Below are 20,711 nucleotides of genomic sequence, written 5' to 3'. Positions count from 1 at the left end.
ACCATGTGAAGAACAATGAAAGTGTATGGGTATGTTTAGCAGACAGAAAAGACTACTGTGGGGAGATAAGATAGTAGGTTACCAATAACTGGGGTGTTGTTGCATAGAAGAGGGAGTGGGGTTATTTTCTATTGCCCCAGAAGGTAAATCAGAACCGATGAGTTAAAACCAAAAAGAGCAGGCTGAAAGAACAAGCTGTCAGTCAGTGGAAGACATTGCCACATGAAGTGGCATGTTCTGTTTCCTTGGAGATCTTCAGAATAGTGGTTGGATTGTCATCATGATCTAATAGATCCAACAATGAGCAAGGGTTGGATTACATTTCTCTATATCTCTCCCACCTCCCCAGTTCTATGAAATGGAAATAAGACCCAATAAAATCACTTTTGTTACCAGAAACTCAACAAAAATTTATTTAACCTTGAATGTCAAGCATATTACAAATGACAACAGAAAAACCAGCAACTGTAGCTAGTTAAATGCAGTTTACGCTTTTTGTAAATGCAGTTTACATGAAATCTTTGCACTAATATTTAACACCGATTCAGATTCTGATGGAAACTGTACAACTGAGTTGATTACGATGCCAGCACATTTCTTGAATGCATCTCATTTTACAAAATGAACACTGAAAAAAGCAGCATCGCAGAGACTGTAAATATGAAGAAGCATCAGAGGTCTCTTGTAAACTTTTGGTTTGACATTTGCAATTCTATAGGAAAAAAATGGTAACCTCACGTTCTGTAATCAGGATGAACAGATTAAATAAGGTTATGCTTTACTTTGTGAAGATTTGCTTTTCAACAATAGAAAACCTTTGCTAGACTATACTTTGAAACCAGCATTTTAAATGCACATTTTAGTCTATTTCAGAAGCTTCCAGAGATGTTTTTCTTGAGGATAGAAGCGTATAATTGAATATTTTGCATAAATTCATTAAGGTCAGCATAGCTAAAAATACATTGCATCAAATTGCTCAATGATAAATTAAACATTGAGAAACAGATAATTTGTGTCTTTCTCAATATGAAAAACAGAAATTGGGGGAATTCATCAACATGTGAAATAATAACCAGCAATGTTCCGTTAAAATTAAGATGTGTATATGCCGGCTGAATAGAAAAATCTTCACAGTGATTTACACTCGATTACCAAATGCAGAGAGCCCAATCCAGATTCCAGCATGTGCTGCTGGGCAAACATAATTATCAAACTAAACTCATTGGAGAAAAGAACTGGAATACAGAGAGTGAGCCATACTGTATTTGACAAGCAGTCCTGATTTAAGGTAAGGAGAAGAAACTGCTGTCGCTATTTTCTGTGATAACTAAATTCAACTGGATCAGAGCCCCTAAATCCCATATGCCGAATATGGTAATTTTTTACCATATTACTTTACACCATAAGAGGTACTTTAGTTCCTAGGATTTGGAATTATTGCCAGTTTTCTTCCTGAGTCTTGAAAGATCATCAAGGGCAAGCACCAAGGCTAGTTTGCCACCTCAGATTAATAATTTGGTCCCTTTCTAAATGGATCTCTTCCTACAATTGCACTGAAGCACAGAGATGGGTCACAAATTCCAGGCTGTCCAGTTTGCCCTGGGATTCCAGGATTTCCACGTTCTCCATCTTTCCCAGGCTCCCCACGTTGTCCAGGATGTCCTTCTTTACCTATCCCAGGTGGGCCTTCAGGACCTAGACAAAATATGGAATGTATAGAATGGTTAGCACCCATACAATATTGTAGTTGAGTAAAGATCTGTAGCCTGAATTATCCCAGCTAGATAACTTACCCCCTACTGCTTAGTCCTGCTCTACAGCTTCAGAGCAAAAAGACAAGTTATGAGGAAAATCATTGTTACAACTATACCATTACAATACCCTTCCTCAGCCATCAGATTCCACAGGATCATGTCCTAATTCTGTTCTTTTCAGTCTTTCAATCTAAAAAATATAATTGCCTTCCCTGAATAAAATAACTTTTCAAACCCTGCTCCCAATGGCAACTGCTACAGAAAGATGCCATTCAATACAATTAAGCTTCAGGTAGTCCTCAAGTTATGATGGCAACTAGGACTGGAACTTTCATCACTAAGTAATGTGATTATTGGGTCAAACATCACATGACCTTATCACTTAGTGACGGCAACCCCAGAGCTCCCTGTTGCTATCATTAACCAAATCATTAGGCTAGGACTCAGACTGGCCCAAGGCATTCTCAGCTTGGTCTCTCCCAGCTCTGAGCCTCAGTAAGGTAACAGACTACTTCCTCCACTTCCTCTTGAGCTCCCCTCAGACACCATTGTCCAGATGGTGCACCCTGTCATCACAATGCTTCAGAAAGCCTTTAAAAAGTTGCTGAAGCCTTCTGACACATCGGGAGACTAGTGCACCCACCATTCTCCAAATGGAGCATCCCATTCTCACAATACTTCAGAAAGCCTTTGGAAAACTGCTGAGTCCTTCCAAAGCATCACACAAATGGTGTGCATATTTGGAGAATGGCACAAATGGCTTTGGAAAGAAGGCCTGGTGGAGCCAGGGCCAGGCTGGGCATACCTCAGAAGCAGCGGGAGGAAGACAGCTAAGGTCAGCTGGACATGGCAGAGCCTGAAGAAAACAGAGTGATGAAGGCAGCCAGGGCTCTGTGCTGGGGCTCTGGGGTAGTGGGCTGAAGTATGGGACCTGAGGCAGCACTCTTTGGCAGGGTCTCTGGGGCAATGGCTTACAGCTTAAACTGCTTAAGCCTCCAGGTTTCTACCAATGCAGAGTGTCACTGTGCAGAGCAGCCAAAAGAGCAGAGATGGGTGTGTGTGTTGAGAGAGACAGGTGGGAGGATTTTAAGTGCCCTGTGATCATAAGTGCAGATGGATGCAAAGTGCCTGGATTTTGATCATGTGACCATTGCAATAATAATCATAACTTTGGAGATCAGGCATAAGTACCATTTTTTTCACTGCTGATATAACTTTGAAGGTTCAGTGAATAAAAGATTGTAACTTGAGAACTATCTGCATGCAGAAGTAAATTAATGGTTATATTCACTAGAAAAACCAACAGAAATGCCTGGCTTCCCAAACAATACCTGGAAGTCCCTGAGGGCCTTGAATCCCGGGGATTCCAATACCTTGGTTTCCTTTAGCTCCACTTTTTCCTGGTAGTCCTACAAGATAGGAAGTATGGGAGATCATTTATTCTCAAACAGTGTATATTAAGACATTTCTACAGTAGGTTACTATACAGTGTCCTGGCTCTACCTCCTATTGAAAGTTAGCAGACGGAGCACATAATTCTCTATTTTTACAATGAATATTTAATCATTCGTCTGCAGCCTTAGAAGAAACAGCCCCAGTAACTCTGAGCATCACGGTTTAATTGATTACATAGATCAGGGGTGTCAAACTCTCAGCCGTCATTTGCTGGCTCCACCCCTGCCCAGTTTAGCGAAGGGGGAAAAAGTCCCAATACGTTAAATGACACCACCGTGACGACACGAGTTTGACACCCCTGACATAGATGAATTAAAGATTTGCTTCAAATAATCTGATAGTTCATGGCTGTATGACAAAAAAACCATGTACCACAAAGGAAACCCTGTACTAGAAATGAACAGAAGAAAGGCAAGAAGAGTTATTACACAAGTCTTTGTTTCATGTAGCTAAAATTGGAAGATGGAAATTAACTTTTGCAATGATACAAGTAGTCCTTCACTTATGACCACAATTGGAACCAGAACTTCTGTCACTGAGGTGGTTGTTAAGAGAGTTATGCCAGATTCTACAGCTTCTCTTTCTCACTGTGGTTGTTAAATGAAACACTAAGGTGATTATGTGAATCAGGGGGTCATTGGGCACATCCAGCTTTCTTCATTGGCTTTGCTTGTCGGAAGCTGACTGGGAAGATGGAAAATAGTGGTCATGTGACTGTAGGATACTCCAAATGTCTTAAATACATACTGATTACCAACTGCCCCAATGTTGATCACATAACTGTAAGGCTGCTGCAACAGTTGTAAGTGCAAGGACTGGTCAATTTTTCAGACCAGTTGTAACTTTGAACAGTCCCTAAACAAATACTCATAAAGCAAGGACGACCTATGCAGGTAGGTTATAAATTAGCATACCTTAGAACAATTCATTTAGTGATCATTCGAAGTTACAAGGGCACTGAAAAAAGTGACATGATCATTTTTCACACAACCGTTGCAGCATCTCCATGATCACATGATCCGAATTCAGAAATTTAGCATGGTTGCAGGGTCCTGAGGTCATGTGGTCACTTTTTGTGATCTTCTGACAAGCGAAGTCAATGAGGAAGCCACATTTGCTTAAACAAATGTGTTTCTAGCTTAACAACTGCAGTGATTCACTTAACTGTGGCAAGAAAGGTCATAAAATGAGGCAAAATTAACAAATATCTCAGCAACAGAAACTTTGGGCTCAATTGTGGTCGTAAGTTGAGGACTACCCATATACAGTAGTAAATAAAACTGCAACAATCTGATAGCTCTGCTTTAGTGATTAATCGTTGATATGCTTTAACTACTGTCAATGGGTAGCAGCTTATAGTAATGTTGGTTAAATGAATGAGAATGAGTTGGTTAAATGAATGAGAATGAGTGTCAGTCCTTTAAGATACTCAGAAAACACTTTTGGCACTTTTTATCTTCCCTATGAAAATTATTTTATTGCCCTAGTTGTCTGCTATGAAGAAGCAAGCAACTAAAGCAGTGATGGGTTTCAAAAATTTTTAATACTCGTTCTGTGGGTGTGGCTTGGTGCGTGTGGCATGGCTTGGTGGGAGTGGCTTGGTGGGAGTGGCAAGGGAAGGATACTGTAAAATCTCCATTCCCTCCCCAATCCAGGGGAAGGTTACTGCAAAATCCCCATTTCCTCCCGATCAGCTGGGACTTGGGAGGCAGAGAATAGATGTGGGCAGGACCAGTCAGAATTTTTACTACCGGTTCTCTGAACTACTCAAAATTTCCGCTACCGGTTCTCCAGAATTGGTCAGAACCTGCTGAAACCCGCCTCTGAACTAAAGGTATACAATGATGTCACCATGCAAATGCCACAACTCCCATTCTTGTATCAAATGTTGCACTTTTGGGAAAACATGTAGCTTTGAACAGTCTCTAAACAAATAGTCATAAGTTGAGGGCTACCTGTATATAGTTGTAACTAAAATGGCAATAACCTGAGAGCACTGCTTTAATAATTAATTGCTGACGGGTTATTATTTTGGTTTGCTGTTTATTGCTGCAGGGCTTGGGGTGAGGTTTTTTTTTTTTTGCTGCTAACTATTACAACTGGAGTTCAAAAAGCTTTATGCAGATTGCAAGCAGTTTTTCTAGTGCATTAGCCTTGTATTTATGACAGACATTTTCCACATAATTGCTCTCTCTTGGCTCAGGACAACTCTCAAGGAAAAGTGGCAATTTTCCCAGTCTCCCAGTTTAAAGCACACAAGTGTCCACTCCATTTCTATAAGCAGGCAAAGAAACCGCTTTTTAAAGGGGGAGTTCATGAAACAACCCGATCCTCAGGCCTACATTTTGCCTTAGAAAACTACCGTTATGAACTTCTTATAACGTTAGTCAAACAATTAAGTATGTACGATTGGACAATGGCTTTAGCAATGATTTATGAAAACAATTTTAAAAGCACAGGCTTATAGATGTGGGTATCACAGAGAAAACTCCCAAATGAAGGCAAAAGAAAACTTGATTGAGTCTGAAAGATATCCTGAATCAATAATCAAGAAAAGCATACAAGAGCAGTTACTTCAGGACTGACCTAGTCCCATGTGACAAGGGCTACGGCCTATTTATTTATTTTATGTACTAATTTATTAAATTTATTGGCCACCCACCTTGCTTTGAACTGAGTCTGAGGGGCTTACAGCATTAAAAAATATTAACAATATTATTCCTAACCCAATAAAATGACAGTACCATCAAACTATTGTCAAAATACTTCAAAAAAGCATTTCTTATTTTTATCAAAAAAGCTCAAAATTCTTGCAGGCTTTATCAACAGAGAATCTTAATTCTTGGATCCTTTTATCTCTCCTTGCTTAGTGAAGAACTTTCCTTGATTTTTTTTTTTTCTAGGCACCTAATTACTTCTTCTGCATCCTCCCTGCACTTGCCCTCCCTGTTAAATAAAATCTTGCATTTGTCATTTTTGCGTATCCTACGACAACCCATGAGGTTTGAATGACACACCAGCATTCACCAAGACCTGAGAATGATTCTCAAAAGTGCAATCATTCTCACAATATTTTTGGAGGCTGTGGAGACCACACAAGAATGGTGTATGCTTTTTTGCACAGCCTCCGGGCTCTCTAAAAATTCTGTGAGGACAGGCTGTGCCTTTGAGAGGCTTTCTGAGGCTGCAGAGGCTGTGGAAGTGATAGTCTCAGGTTGGAATTAGGAAAGTTTGTTAAAGGAATTGCTGAGGCAGGATGTTGCAGCTGTGATGAGTGCAACAAATGGTGGGACACTACTGCCTAGCAACAAAACAGTTGCAAGTTAAAAGGACACCCTAGAAGCTAAGGTATGTAATATATAAACTCTGGTAACCTCTAGCTTATTATAATAGTAAAAGATACACCTCTTTAGATAAGAAAGCTTATTAACATAAACATGCGATGTATGAAGAAGGAGGGTAAAGTAGAAAAATCCAATCAAAAGAAACATGTGTCAAGGAACCCAATGTGTGATTCTTAGGATGTTAACTTCCTTAATCACAACAGTATAAAAGTTATGCTTGTGCATTGTTCGAGGTCTCAGCTCCCTTGAGGCTGGGACCCTTTTGCTGAAGCTGAAAATGCCATTCCTCATGCCTTTATTGGCTTTGGCGCAGAGGTGGTATTCATCAGGTTCTGACCAATTCTGGAGAATCGGTAGCGGAAATTTTGAGTAGTTCAGAGAACCGGTAAATACCACCTCTAACTGGCCCCACCCCTATCTATTCTCTGACTCCCGAGTCTCAACTGATCAGGAAGAAATGGGGATTTTACAGTAACATTCCCCTGGATTGGGGAAGGAACGGAGATTTTACAGTATCCCCTGCCACGCCCACCAAGCCATGCCCATCAAGTCACACCCACAGAACCAGTAGTAAAATTTTTTGAATCTCATCACTGCTTTGGCACCAGGCTAGGACCCATTTTGGGTACAACAGAAGAGCATTTTCTGAAAACACTTCAAAAACAAAGGCCTTGGGCAAGCAGGAGCAGCCTCAGGTAGGCCGCAGGGCCTGTCAATAGAAAGAGAAGGCCGCCTGAAGGCAAGCAGCACTTGGCAGATCCTGGGGAGCACTGAGCTGTGGGGGCAATTGCACCATTCCCCAAAGCAAGTGAGGCCCAGGCCTTTTGGAGTGGCAGCAGTGGCACCCAACAGGTGCTGAAGTCGAGGCCCAGGCCTTCACTTCAGGTCCAACCTCAGTGCTGCCACGGCCGCCCAGTGAGGCTATTCAGGGCGGTCTAGATGGAGGGAAGGGAGAGAGATAGAGAACTGTTTCTCTTTTGTTCAGGGAAGGGGGAAAGAGATACAAGCAGAGTCAAATTAGGCGTTTTCTGAATTTCTGACACACCAAGCCCAAAAGGTCCTAAAGCAACTGTTACATATTGAGCATAGTCGCTAGCCGTCTCCCCCTAGTGACAAGCAGGAAAGTTGAAACTGTTCTGATTGGTTGCCGGGGTTTTGACAGCCCGTATAAAAGGAGCTGTCAAACGCGGGAATGTTGTTCTCATGTAGTATTAGCGAAATAAAGGTTGCGTTGAACGTTACACTCGCCTCAGTCAATTCTGATAAAAATCCAGATATTTAATAGTGGCGACGAAGGTGGGATCGGCCATATCCCTGATCGGAGACATCCACTGGTGAGAATCGCTGTCGGGCCGGTCAGCGGTGGTGGAATTGGACGAGGAAAATTTCTGAGGGGGCCGTGAGTGAACGGACGATGGCTACGCCACAGCAGTTCGCGCCGTTCAATCCAACAATGGAATCGTGGGAGGCATATGTTGCCAGGTTCAAGTGTTTCCTCATCGCTAACGATTATAGGGATCTGTCGAGCAAACAGAAGAGGGCCTATTTCCTGAGTTTTTGCGGTCCCGAAATGTTCGACACCGCCATGACATTAATGGCTCCCCAGTCCATTCATGCGGGAACTTGGGATGAATTTATGAATAAACTTAAAAAACATTACGCCCCAGCGCCGTCACAAATTGCCCGACGGCAGCATTTTTATCACCGAGACCAGGCTGAGGGGGAATCAATTAGCCAGTACGTGGCCACACTGAGGAAGGCAGCTCGGTATTGCCAGTTTGTTGATTTGGATGACTATTTATTGGATAGGCTTGTCAGCGGTGTGAGGGACCAGAACTTAAAACGGCGGCTTATAGCAAAGCCCAAGCTGTCATTCCAAGAGGTGCTAGATGAAGCTTGTGCTGCAGAGCTTGCCACTCTATCCCTAGCCAACCTTCTCCGGGGCCAAAGTGGGAGCCAACCTAAAAGGGAGCCTGTCCATTGCAGTACGGCAAACTATGATAGCTAGGACAATTATGAGGCAGATGGGGCTGTGAATCGCGTTATGGACGAGCGCAAGCCAGTCCGATTACCCCCCAAACCGAATTCGGAATGTAGAGGATGTGGTGGCCCCCACCCACGATCCGCCTGCCGCTCCAAGGAGGCATTGCGGGCATCGCGGCCACATTGCTAGGGTCTGTCAATCACCGCAAGTTGTAACAGGTCCTGCGGCGCTGCCCAGCTGGGATAGGAGAAGTGCGGCGAGGAAGCCAAACACACAGTATAACCACCCTAACCAAGGCCATGATCCAGCGGCAGTAAACATGGTATCTGCTGCAACACCTGTGCCACTCCGCCAAAAGATCCACATATCGGTGACGATTGAGGGTAAACCGTGCCAGATGGAAGTGGATTCCGGCTCTGCTATGTCCCTCGCTTCATGGAGCACGGTGAAGAGACTGGTGCCGCGCTTGGCAAAGAGCCGCCTCACTCCCTGTAATATCCACCTGAGGGATTACCAGGGCCAACCAATTCCTGTTGTGAGCTGTGGGTATTTCAGGATTAAGTTCAAAAATTTCTCTGGCAAGTTACCTCTGGTGATAGTTGAGGCCCCATTGCCTAGCTTATTAGGTCTTAACTGATTTGAGGCTTTAGGATTGACAATTCATGGGGTCAATGCCATCCTGTCTGATGAGCTGGACAGCTTAGTAAGAAAATTTCCCGGAGTATTTGATGGCAAGCTGAAGTGCTATAAGGGCTCACTGGTGTCTTTTAGTTTGGACCCTCAGTGTCCACCTCGCCGGCTCAAGCCTCAGCGGGTGCCCTTCGCTCTCAAATCGAAGGTTGATGCTGAATTAGATAGACTCATATCTCAAGGGATTTTGGAGCCTGTTGATTTTGCCCGCTGGGAAACACCTATAGTAACACCTATCAAGGCGGATGGATCGATCCGCATCTGCGCGGATTACCGGGCGACTATCAATAAGGCCCTCCTGGGACACACATATCCTGTCCCTGTAGTTCAGCATGTCCTGCATTCCCTGGGCAAGGGGTCAGTTTTCGCAAAGCTGGATCTCTCCCAAGCCTACCAGCAGTTGCTGGTGGATAATGAGACTGCTGAGGCCCAGATGATCGTTACACACCGAGGTGCTTTCCGGTGTCGTCGCCTGCAATTTGGCGTCAGTGTGGCCCCGGGGCTCTTCCAAAGTTTAATGGAGAGGGTCTTACAGGGAATCCCCGGGGTCGTGCCGTATTTTGACGATGTTTTGGTATCGGCCACCAATACGTCGGAACTGATGGACAGGCTCCGAGGTGTCCTCCGCCAATTTGACTCTGTGGGACTCAAAGTGAACCATGCCAAATGTCAGATTGCCGTACCACAGGTGGAGTTCCTGGGATTCCTCGTTGACAGTGCTGGCCTCCACCCTACTCCTGCTAAGACAGTTGCCATCGTTGATGCCCCACCCCCTCGCTGCAAAGCGGATCTCCAGGCTTTCCTCGGCCTTTTGAATTTTTACGCTATGTTCCTTCCTCATAAAGCGTCCGTTGCCGAGCCATTGCACCGCCTGTTGGACCGCGGAGCCCCTTGGGTTTGGGGCAAGAGGAAAGCCGCCGCTTTCACTGCCGTCAAACGGATCCTTGTGTTTAACTCTGTGTTGGCCCAGTACTCTGACCATTTGCCTCTGGTACTGGCCTGCGACGCCTCCCTGTTTGGGGTGGGCGCTGTCTTGAGCCACCAATTACCAAGTGGCCGAGAAGTTCCCGTTGCTTATTTTTCCCGCACTCTCGGCCCTGCTGAACGCAACTACTCACAACTTGACTGGGAAGCATTGGCTCTTATCGCTGGGATTCGGCGTTTCCACCACTATCTCTACGTCCGCTCGTTCCTATTGATCAAGCCGCTTCTCGGGATCCTTGCCAGTGACCGCCAAGCGCTGCTAATTTTACCGCCCCAGATGACTTGTTATTCAACCTTCCTTTCTGCTTACTCGTATATCCTAGTGCATCGGCCGGGCAAGGATCTCGCTCACGCGGACACTCTAAACCGTTGCCCCCTACCTGCTCTGCTGGCTGATCCTGTTCCTGCCTCCTCCATCTGTTTGATTGACAGCGTGCCTTTCCCCGTCACAGCCCTGGACATCGCCCGTTTATCTGCCAAGGACGCTGTGCTCTCCCGTGTCCTCAACTGGATGGCAAGGGGCTGGCCGCCGGGTCCCTACTCCAAGGAACTGAAACCGTTTGCGGACAGGCAGCTAGAATTGTCAACCCAAAATGGCTGTTTATTGTGGGGGCATCGGGTGGTAGTGCCAGCCCCTTTAAGACCCGCCCTGTTATCCCAACTACATCACGGTCACCCAGGCATTGTCCGTATGAAAGCACTGGTTCGGTGTTATATGTGGTGGCCACATCTAGATAAGGACATCGCGGCGTGGGATGCCAAGTGCCCTCAGCGCCAGGATAGTCGCCCAATGCCACCTAGAGAGCCCCCAAGGGAGTGGGAAGAGCCAAGGGCCCCCTGGTCCCGTGTACACATTGACCTTGCGGGTCCACTCCATGGGCAGTCTTTCTTAATTGTGGTGGATGCATTTTCTAAATGAGTCAAAGTGATCTTGATGCATTCCACCACAGCCGAATCAGTAATTAAGGCTCTCCAAAGGGTGTTTGCTACGCACTGGTTGCCCAACTTATTGGTGTCGGACAATGGCCCCCAATTTACGGCCACTCCTTTCGAGACATTCCTAGCAACCCAAGGTATCCGACACTGTTTAATAGCCCCGTTCCATCCGTCTAGTAACGGATGTGCTGAAAGGGCTGTAAGATCGGCCAAGGAAGCATTGCTGCGGTTGGGTCCTGGGGGATGGCAGGAGCGAGTGGACAACTACCTGTTCGCTCAACACAGCACACCCTGCCAAACTACAAATAAGACCCCGGCGGAGTTGCTAATGGGCTGGAGATTGCGCACAGCGCTAGACCACATACACCCTCAACATTACCCTACCAAGCCCATTGATTCCAGGAGTTGGCATAAGGCATTCCAAATAGGTGACCCGGTTTATGCCCGGAATTACGCTGGACAACCATTGTGGCTCCCAGGAGAAATTGGGGGCATTGCAGGCCCCTGCTCATACCGCGTAGATATGGGTCAGGGTAAGATCTGGCGGCGCCATCAGGACCAACTGCGCGCAAGAGTCCCAAACCCAGACCAAACAACCGAAGTTCAAATGGAACAGCCCAACGAAGGTACCGACCAGCCAATCCCCATTCCCACACCAGACCTTACTTGATGTAAGGGAGGCCGATGTACTGCCAGGGGGGGTTGGAGATAGCACAAAGGCACCCACAGCCAGGGAAGATGAGGCACTCTCTATTCCCTTAGGGGACATAGCGCTGCCAACTGTGCTCCGACAATCGGGACGGATTAAACGTCGCCCTGCGTATTTACAAGACTACGCATGCGCGAGCTTGGTGGGAAGGGGTGTTACATATTGAGCATAGTCGCTAGCCATCTCCCCCTAGTGACAAGCAGGAAAGTTGAAACTGTTCTGATTGGTTCTGGGGTTTTGACAGCCCGTATAAAAGGAGCTGTCAAACGCGGGAATGTTGTTCTCATGTAGTATTAGTGAAATTAAGGTTGTGTTGAACGTTACACTCGCCTCAGTCAATTCCGATAAAAATCCAGATATTTAATAGCAACTCTTTCTCTTTATTTTATTTTATACCCCCTTTCAAGCAGCATGGTGCTGATGTTTGGTCACCTTATTTTTTAGCCCAGCATTTCTCTACCACATGTCACTGACGTAATCAGAGAATCAAGCCAGGGATCTATTTTTGGGATTCAAAGAATGGAGGGAATCTCCAAGTAAGATTTCAGCTGTGGTACAACTTAATCAGTGCTATCTGTCTGTCTGTCTGTCTGTCTGTCTGTCTATCCATCCACCCACCCATATTTCTTTTAAGTCCCAACCAAATCTTTGTTTCTACACTCATTTGCATATGTGTAATCTGCTGTGATCCTTTAGCACAATCCTTTGTAAATAGTAATAAATATCACTTGGATTAATTTTTCAGATACATGCAAGTCTGGATCAGTTCCTATCCAGGAGAAGGAAATACGGTAAGTAATTTCATTTATCCCTTGTATTTTTAAGATTTCCCCTTACCTAAAACTACCAGCAGGCTCTGTGCCTCAGAAGAAGCAATTATCTTTTTTAACATTAAAATAGCTATTTCTCCTTTTAAAAAATATTCACACACAAAGATGCATAGGACAAATAACTCTACTTTGGTGAGGAGGAATTTGGCAGCCTTCATCCATTTATAAAATATCAGGATGGAGTAGTGGTCTAATTGTTTGAGTCTGGACAGAATCTAGACAGCAATGAATTGGAGAAAGTTGCTCAAATTCCATTCCTATTCAAAACAGATTAGAAACAGAAATGGGTTTGTATTGCATACAATTACCTTTTGTGCCACGAGGTCCAGGACGCCCAGGAACTCCTGCCAGACCTGGAGACCCATCACTTCCTGGCAAACCAGGAAAACCTCGAGGACCTTGTGGACCAGTTTGCCCTGGTGGACCAGGAGGTCCAGAGATGGCATCATGAGATTGGCAATGATCGCAATGCTGAAACCTTCTGTCCCTAAGTATAGTAGGCAACTGGGCTAAGAAGAATTCAGACAACAAATATTTAGATCAAACATAAACATCTCATTATCAAGGCATAACATCTATTGACCTCAACCTTTGGGGGTTAAATTTAGATCTAGATCAGCTAAACAATTTTAAGTTCCTCAACTTTGGCAAGAAAGCTTTATGCACAGCACATTTTCACTTCAAAATATATTTTCCACAATCCTTTTCTCGATGTTGAAAAACTAGGACTATTAAGCCATGAACCGGGAGCAAGAAACATTTCGGGCACTTCTATACCTGAAATCTGACATATCAATTTGGCCCTCTAAACTGTGCCATCACAAGAATTCTCAACAGTTCCCACTCAGTGGCTAGCACTTCTTCCAATAGGTAGGCAAAAATATGTTTCATCTAGTTTTTTTGAACTTCATGAAGTTCAAAAGATCTAGATGGAACAATTTCATTTTTATCAATGTTTGTCCACAGCAAGATAGCAAACAAAAGAAATGTGGGGAAGCAGCAAAGTCATCACTGAAACCACATAAAATATCAGGGGACTGGGAGAAGGAACAGCCACTCTATACAAGTACTGTGCTTCAATAACAGCCCTAAGGATCCAGCATGATGGGACAACAGCATCCTTTATTTCAGATATTTGCTTTATAGTGGTGAGGCATTAAAAAAATTATGGTGATTGTGAACTGGTAAGCCATAAACAAAGTTAATCAAAGGTGGAAAAACAATTCATTTACAAATCGGAGATCCCTAAATCAGTTATTAATTATTTTAAAAGAAGTATGCCAATTAGGGATATAATTCATCAGTTCAGACATGAGTAAATGAGTATCATAAGGCTGCATGCTTATAGACAGGAAAGGAGAAATTTGATATTAGAGATGAGACATCTTTAAATTAAGTACCGGTAGTTAATTTTATTTGGGCATGCCTTGTTTTTTAAAGTGTGGAACAAACCATCCATTTAATTATGTGATTATGTTGTTCTTATGAATGGCCGTGCCCAATGGCAACCTATTTCAGGGTGCCTTGACACTTCCTAAAATTCCAAGAGTGCCCTTGATCTCAAAACAGACTGCCTTGCCTGCCTCTACTGAAAATCAGTTCTGTTGACTGGGGACTCACTTCTCAGCACATCTGCACAAACTTGCCGAATAAATTCTTCTGAGAAACCTCTTCCCTGCATTGAACAAAGGTATTTTAGAAGGTTTACACACATTGATTGTACCATGAAATGAACAGTAGTTGTTTTTTTTAAAAAAAAAATCCATCAACTGATATACGCACGGGTTTTCCATCTGATCCAGGGATTCCTGGAAACCCCCTCTCTCCTTGCATTCCCCGTGATCCTGGAGTACCCATCAAGCCATTCACTCCTGGTTCCCCCTTCTGACCATGGATGCCATGGAAGCCGGGATTTCCTTTCTCACCTATCTGAAATCCACAAAAAAAGCAGTACTAAGCAACAGCAGAATTTGCTACCAGCATATTGACATTCTCGGCATCGTGTGTCGCCATTTCACAAATAAAGAACAACACAACATACTGTTATGAGTCAGTCATGCTATTTAAGCTGTGGTCTTAATGTTAATATTTACCTATATAGCATTAAAACTCTTAATTTCTGTAACCTTTCATTGGATGAAATAGTGCATCATAGGGCAACAATTCTTGAACTAAGATACCATAAATGACCTGACTTAGAGATTCTGTACAAAATCTAGGACCCATGACTTGGGAGGGAATGAAATTTGGGAAGGTTATAGCTGCTTCAGTGTTGCTGGGCTGCTTCTGCTTTGGCTCTGCCAAGCTGCTGCTGTGGTCACATGATGCTCACTTTGAATACTCTGTGACAGCTTCCCAGCCATTCTTGCAATTACTTTCTCCCTCACCCAGCAGCAGCCATTTACATGACTTCTGGAAAGAGAAGGAAGGATCTGGAAGAAAGGAACACATGCGTACCCTTCCCAGTCCATATCACCCCCTCAGGTCCCCCAACTGATCCTCCTTCCTGCACACCTTTCCCAATCATGGCACCTCTTATATACCCCCACACATCATCCCCTCTGAATTTTCTCCAACCTGTTGGCATCTCTTCTGCATCCCTACATATCCTTCCTAAGCCACACCACTTTGCACATGCCTTATCTGACTCGCATGGCCCCTCTTGCACAGCCCTACCTACCATTCTTGATCTCGCACACCCTGTCACTCCCTCCCCTACCTGGCAGCAGTCACTTACCTGCCTGCTGGCCTTGGACTTGCAATTTTCTGCTGGCTTCCCCACTGATTTTCTCCTTGCAAGCTTCCCACAAGCAAAGTAAATGGAGAAGCTGGCAGGGAAGGGAAGGAGGAAGAAAGGGAAGGGAAGGGAAGGGAAGGGAAGGGAAGGGAAGGGAAGGGAAGGGAAGGGAAGGGAAGGATAGGGAAGGGAAGGGAAGGGAAGGGAAGGGAAGGGAAGGGAAGGGAAGGGAAGGGAAGGGAAGGGAAGGGAAGGAAAGGAAAGGAAAGGAAAGGAAAGGAAAGGAAAGGAAAGGAAAGGAAAGGAAAGGAAAGGAAAGGAAAGGAAAGGAAAGGAAAGGAAAGGAAAGGAAAGGAAAGGAAAGGAAAGGAAAGGAAAGGAAGATGTTTGATGCTCCCTGCCAGTTTCCCACAAGGAAACTCAATGGAGAAGCTGGCAGAAACTCAGAAGTTGCTCCCATGCAACTTTTTTGCCCATACGTGATCATTCTGCTTCTCTGTTTAGGTAAGGAAATATCTCTGAAATGAAGACCCAATGGGGCATAGGTTGTCTAATGTTTTACACCAAAAGTTAAAGTCCAGTGCAAGAATAATCCTTTTCTCTGCCCCCCACCCACCCACCCACTTTCATGGTAAACATCTGAAATGCTGCTTAGATTGTTATTAAAACTGAAAAATATGAAATTCCAGAGTCATAGGTAATATAAAAAGTGAGAGAGGAGCAAAGTAAACTGTATTTTGTTTCAAGATGGTTAACTGATATAACTATTAAATCAGCCTTTCCCTATTTATTTCGTCCTCGATGTTTGAGAATTGGAGACTTGGGCGGAATTTGGGGGAAGAATGCACTGAATGATATGCAAGCATAGGAGTCAACATTTTGAAGCCTCAGCGCTTCTTCTTACAAGAGGTTACTGCGGGTGCAATCTAATGCTGCCCTTCAGTGCACTTCAGTTCATGAATTTCAATGGCTCCAAAATACAGTTAAGCCTATGTTGGAAAATCAGTCAGAATTATATATTTTTTCTAAATAGAAAGCCAAATCCACCTCAACCACAATGGAACAAACACTTGGGCAGACCTGTTTTCTTTTACTATTGTGACGGTGATTAGTAGCACATCCTAATCCCGTTTTAACTTCCTTGCAAAATGAAATAGTTTGAAAGCCACAGAGAAATCTGCAGATCTGAGATGGTACTTAACAAACTGAAATCATTTCTCTCATAAGATGTTCCTTCTTCTTGTCTTCTGCCAGAAAGAATAAGACTCAAAGTACAATAACTAAAGTTGAATGTAAATAGAGATTTTTTTTAAAAAAATGAAAAAAAAATGATATTAAAACTAAAGAAGATAGCAAATCTTTTCTACAAAAAAACATATAAAATCAAAGGAAAAGAAATCTGCTTGTTAAATAAGTTTGCAATGTAGTTGAAACTAAAGAAAACCAGTTATTTAGCATTCTTCTTGCTTTTTGAGAATCATTAATGGGGATAGGTGGCCTTTTCTAAGCCTGAAAATTAAGTAGAATAGGGCTTGGCTAGTTCTTGCAAGGAAATACCAAACCTGTAGGCTAAATTGGGAAGTGAAAAAGCATCGCAGAAGACAAAGGTAAATCTCTTCTTTGTTAGCCAAGAAAATTACATGAATGTGTCCAAAAGGCTAATCAGGAATCAAGATCAAAATTAAGGGGACTAATAAATCGAAACCTTCTTGAATGGCTGCAATTATAGTTCCCAGAATTCCCAGTAAGAATGTTGTTCACTGGTTGCACTAGTTGGGAATTCTAGGGTAGATTGTAGTAATTAAACACACCACACAACTAATGCTTGAGATTGATTGATATTTGAGTCTTTATTTAAGCTCTAAGTTTAAGTTACGATTATACTAAGCAAAAGCAAAATGAAAAATTTACATAATGCAACATAAAATCCATGCTCAAACTAGCAGTTGAAATACTCAGAACAACAAAAAAGAAATGAGTATGAAACAAAAAAACAGCACGTACCTCTCCTTTATCTCCTTTTAATCCCACTGATCCCTTTTGGAATCAAAATTGTAAAACACATAATGAGTTATTGTGAAAATGTACTATTTCTACTGACATATAGTTAAATTTACTTACATTAAAATGCACACTTTAAAAAAAAACACAAAGTTTCCAAGCAACTACAGTTGCAAACTATCTTTTTCATCTTGACATCTAATAGCTTGAAGTATTATTTTTTCCAGCAAGGAAAAATTCACTCTGCAAGATTAAGATGGGAAAAATATACTCTTTTAAAACTAAATGTATAGACTTGGATCCAAAACTCCAAAATTCAACTAATATAATAATCTCACTTCGTGGGTGCAAGTGAGAGGCAAGAAATTGTTAACTGAATCCTCCTCTCTGAAATCACACAAAAGATGCTCCAGGTCAGAAAGAAATGGGACTGAGGTGTCCAATTTATTGTCCAATTAAATTGGACACCTCAGTCCCATTTAGTTACCATGGAAAATGTGTCTATTGGTCCAGTCAGGCTCTCTGCTTTACCATCCTTTAAACAAAATCTTTTAATTAAAAATGAAACAATGGGGAGCCATGAAAAAAGGGCAGGCCTCCACCATCATTTTTTGTTTTAAAAATAAAGATAAAAGTGGTAAACTTTGTTTACTTGGCAGCAAGCAAATGCACCCAGGTGCCCCAAAAGTAAGTTGGGTCTCTGGCACAGAACATCCTGAGGGAGGGAATGGGGTCTAAGTGTTGCAGGAGAGGAGCACATCAGTTTGTTTTGTGATAAAAACAGACATGTTGGGACTGATCACCTACACCATGACAGCTATTTGTGAGAATCTATGTACACGCTGACAGCACAGGTAGTCCTCAAGTTACAACAATTCATTAGTGACCATTCAAAGTTATAATGGCACAGGAAAAAGTGACTTATGACCTTTTTTCACACTTATGACCGTTCAAGCATCCCCACGGCCACATGATCAAAATTTGGACACTTGGCAACTGGCTCATATTTATGACGATTGCATTATCCCGGGGCTATGTGATCACCTCTTATAACCTTCTCACAAGGAAAGTCAATAGGGAAACCAGATTCACTTAACAACCATGTCAGTAGCTGAACATCTGCAGTGATTCAGTTAACAACAGTGGCAAGAAGGGTGGTAAAATGTGGCAAAACTCACTTAACAATTTCTCATTTAGCAAAAGAAGTTTTGGGCTCAATTGTGGTGGTAAATCGAGAATTACTGGCATATTCCTAGTATGTCCATCAACCCAAAATATTTCTAGTGTCTGCTGTCAGAAATTAACCAGAGCCTTATGAGAATTGCCAAAACTGTGACAAGCTTTGTTTGAGGATAAAAGAATGGAAAAAACACATTACCAGCAAATATGTCCTGTAAAAAATTGTGGAATTCAGAAAGGACTTGATAATCTCTCCTTCTCACCTTATGGCCTGGAGTACCGATTTTGCCTCCTTCACCCTTATGACCCTTAAGAAAAAAACAAAACAAAATCAAATTGGTTACTGATGTGAAATGGAATATTCACACAACTACATATAGGCTGGATCCTAACAAGCCTATTCATTTATTTCAATATATCTACTTTCAGGAGGATTACATGTAGACTTCACAGATTGCTTGAATCATTAAGTTCCATTATTTACATTCCAACTGTGTAATTTGTGTTGTCTAAATTTCAGTATATTGCTGTATATCACATTTATATTGATTCAAACAATACACACACCACATCTGATTTCTAAACCTGAAGCAAAACAATAGGAAATTTAATTTGGATCCTAATTTTAAAGAATATTTAAACCAAAGATGTAAAAATAGCTTAAGAAATGTCAAAAAAAAAAAAATCAGAAAAGATTCCACAGGTATAACATCAGATAGAACTTTCAATAAAACATATATATATTCACTGAAAAAACAATGGGGGGGGTTGTTGGGGGACTGAAAAAGAGTCTTAATTAGTTTGATATAGTAGCTCTGCCACGCTTTGATGTAACTTGTTCATATTTCATTGTGTTAAAACCTCAATAAAACGCAATGCTAATTTTTCATATTAACTTTAGATTGTGTCTTAAATAACAAAGGTGCCAATCTGCACCAATTGGATCCTCCAGATACTCTCAACAAGTCGACCAGCCTAATTAACTCTACAAGATCACATTTATGATCCTGGGATGGTAGTTTGTTCTGTCTAGCACAGGTCAGAGAATGAAACCTAAAACAATCTATGGCTTCTCTGATTGAACAATAAAGCACAGTCACATGTAAAGCAAAGTTTCACAGCTTATATTCTTTTCGTCAAGCAAGCATTATTCCTAGTTATATCATCACTAAAAAAAAGGAGAAAGCAGCATACCTGGATGCCTTTTTCACCCTGGTTTCCTTTCTCTCCCTGAAAAGTAAAATTTCTTGTTAAACTGTTATTTGTAACAGTAATGGTGAAATTAAACCAAAACAAATTAAAAACTATTACAGATAGTCCTTGACCTACAACCACAATTGAGCCAAAAATTCCCACTGCTAAGCAAGTTGTCAAATGAGTTTTGCCCCATTTTATGACCTTTCTTGCCACAATTATTAAGTGAATCACTGCAGTTATTAACTGAATCATGTGGTGGTTAAGCGAATCTGGCTTCGTCAATTGACTGCTTGTTGGAAGCCAGCTAGGAAAGTTACAAAAGGTGTTCACATGAACCTGGGACAGTGCAACTGTCATAAATACATGCCAGTGCCAAGCACCTAAATTTTGATCAAATAACTATGGAGATGCTGCAACAGTTGTAAGTGGGAAAACTGGTCACAAGTCACTTTTTCAATGCCGTTGTAATTTAAAATGGTCACTAAATGAATGATTGTAAGTCAAGGACTATCTGCAGTTGTATTTGTAGACATGTCTTGTACATATGAAATGGTTTTTCCATGACATCATGAAATATATTTATACAAGGCAATGTGCAATCTCTTGAACAATAGTTTGCACATCTTAGAGCCATGCTAGTACATGGCATTACACAATTTTCATTTTTAATTTCACATCTTCAGTCATTCTTGGCATGCCAGTTTATTAGACCACATCATTGTTCGAATTTCTTTTGCACCCACATTTCTGGATCCTACTTATTTGTTTAAACAATTTTGAACAAAGATTCTCAATGCAGTAACAAGTGTATCAGTGTATATTTCTGCTTTGATTAAAGAGCCCATGATCTAAGAAGAAAAACTGATGTTAAGGAAGGGTATTGCAAATGTTTAAAGTCTTCAGAAACTGAA

General features: G+C 42.4%; 1 protein-coding gene across 1 annotated transcript in view; it reads right to left on the bottom strand.

The window, feature by feature from the left end:
• Nucleotides 1-1,507: 1,507 nt before the first annotated feature.
• The window catches only part of COL21A1 (collagen type XXI alpha 1 chain), a 68,542-nt gene continuing 49,338 nt past the window's right edge, over nt 1,508-20,711 (bottom strand). Inside the window, exons 22-29 of the mRNA XM_070954747.1 lie at nt 19,798-19,833; nt 18,867-18,911; nt 17,428-17,460; nt 14,469-14,615; nt 14,307-14,361; nt 12,995-13,195; nt 3,086-3,163; nt 1,508-1,695 (exon numbers count right to left, since the gene is read on the bottom strand). Coding sequence (XP_070810848.1) covers nt 1,508-1,695; nt 3,086-3,163; nt 12,995-13,195; nt 14,307-14,361; nt 14,469-14,615; nt 17,428-17,460; nt 18,867-18,911; nt 19,798-19,833 — 783 coding nt within the window. The remainder of the gene's footprint in view (nt 1,696-3,085; nt 3,164-12,994; nt 13,196-14,306; nt 14,362-14,468; nt 14,616-17,427; nt 17,461-18,866; nt 18,912-19,797; nt 19,834-20,711) is intronic.

This window comes from Pituophis catenifer, unplaced genomic scaffold (assembly GCF_029215685.1).
Source record: "Pituophis catenifer annectens isolate HBS135680 unplaced genomic scaffold, rPitCat1.0.hap2 SCAF_1, whole genome shotgun sequence".
NCBI lineage: Eukaryota > Metazoa > Chordata > Lepidosauria > Squamata > Colubridae > Pituophis > Pituophis catenifer.
Note: the sequence above shows the minus strand (reverse complement) of the source record. Positions and strands in the feature narration are given on the sequence as shown.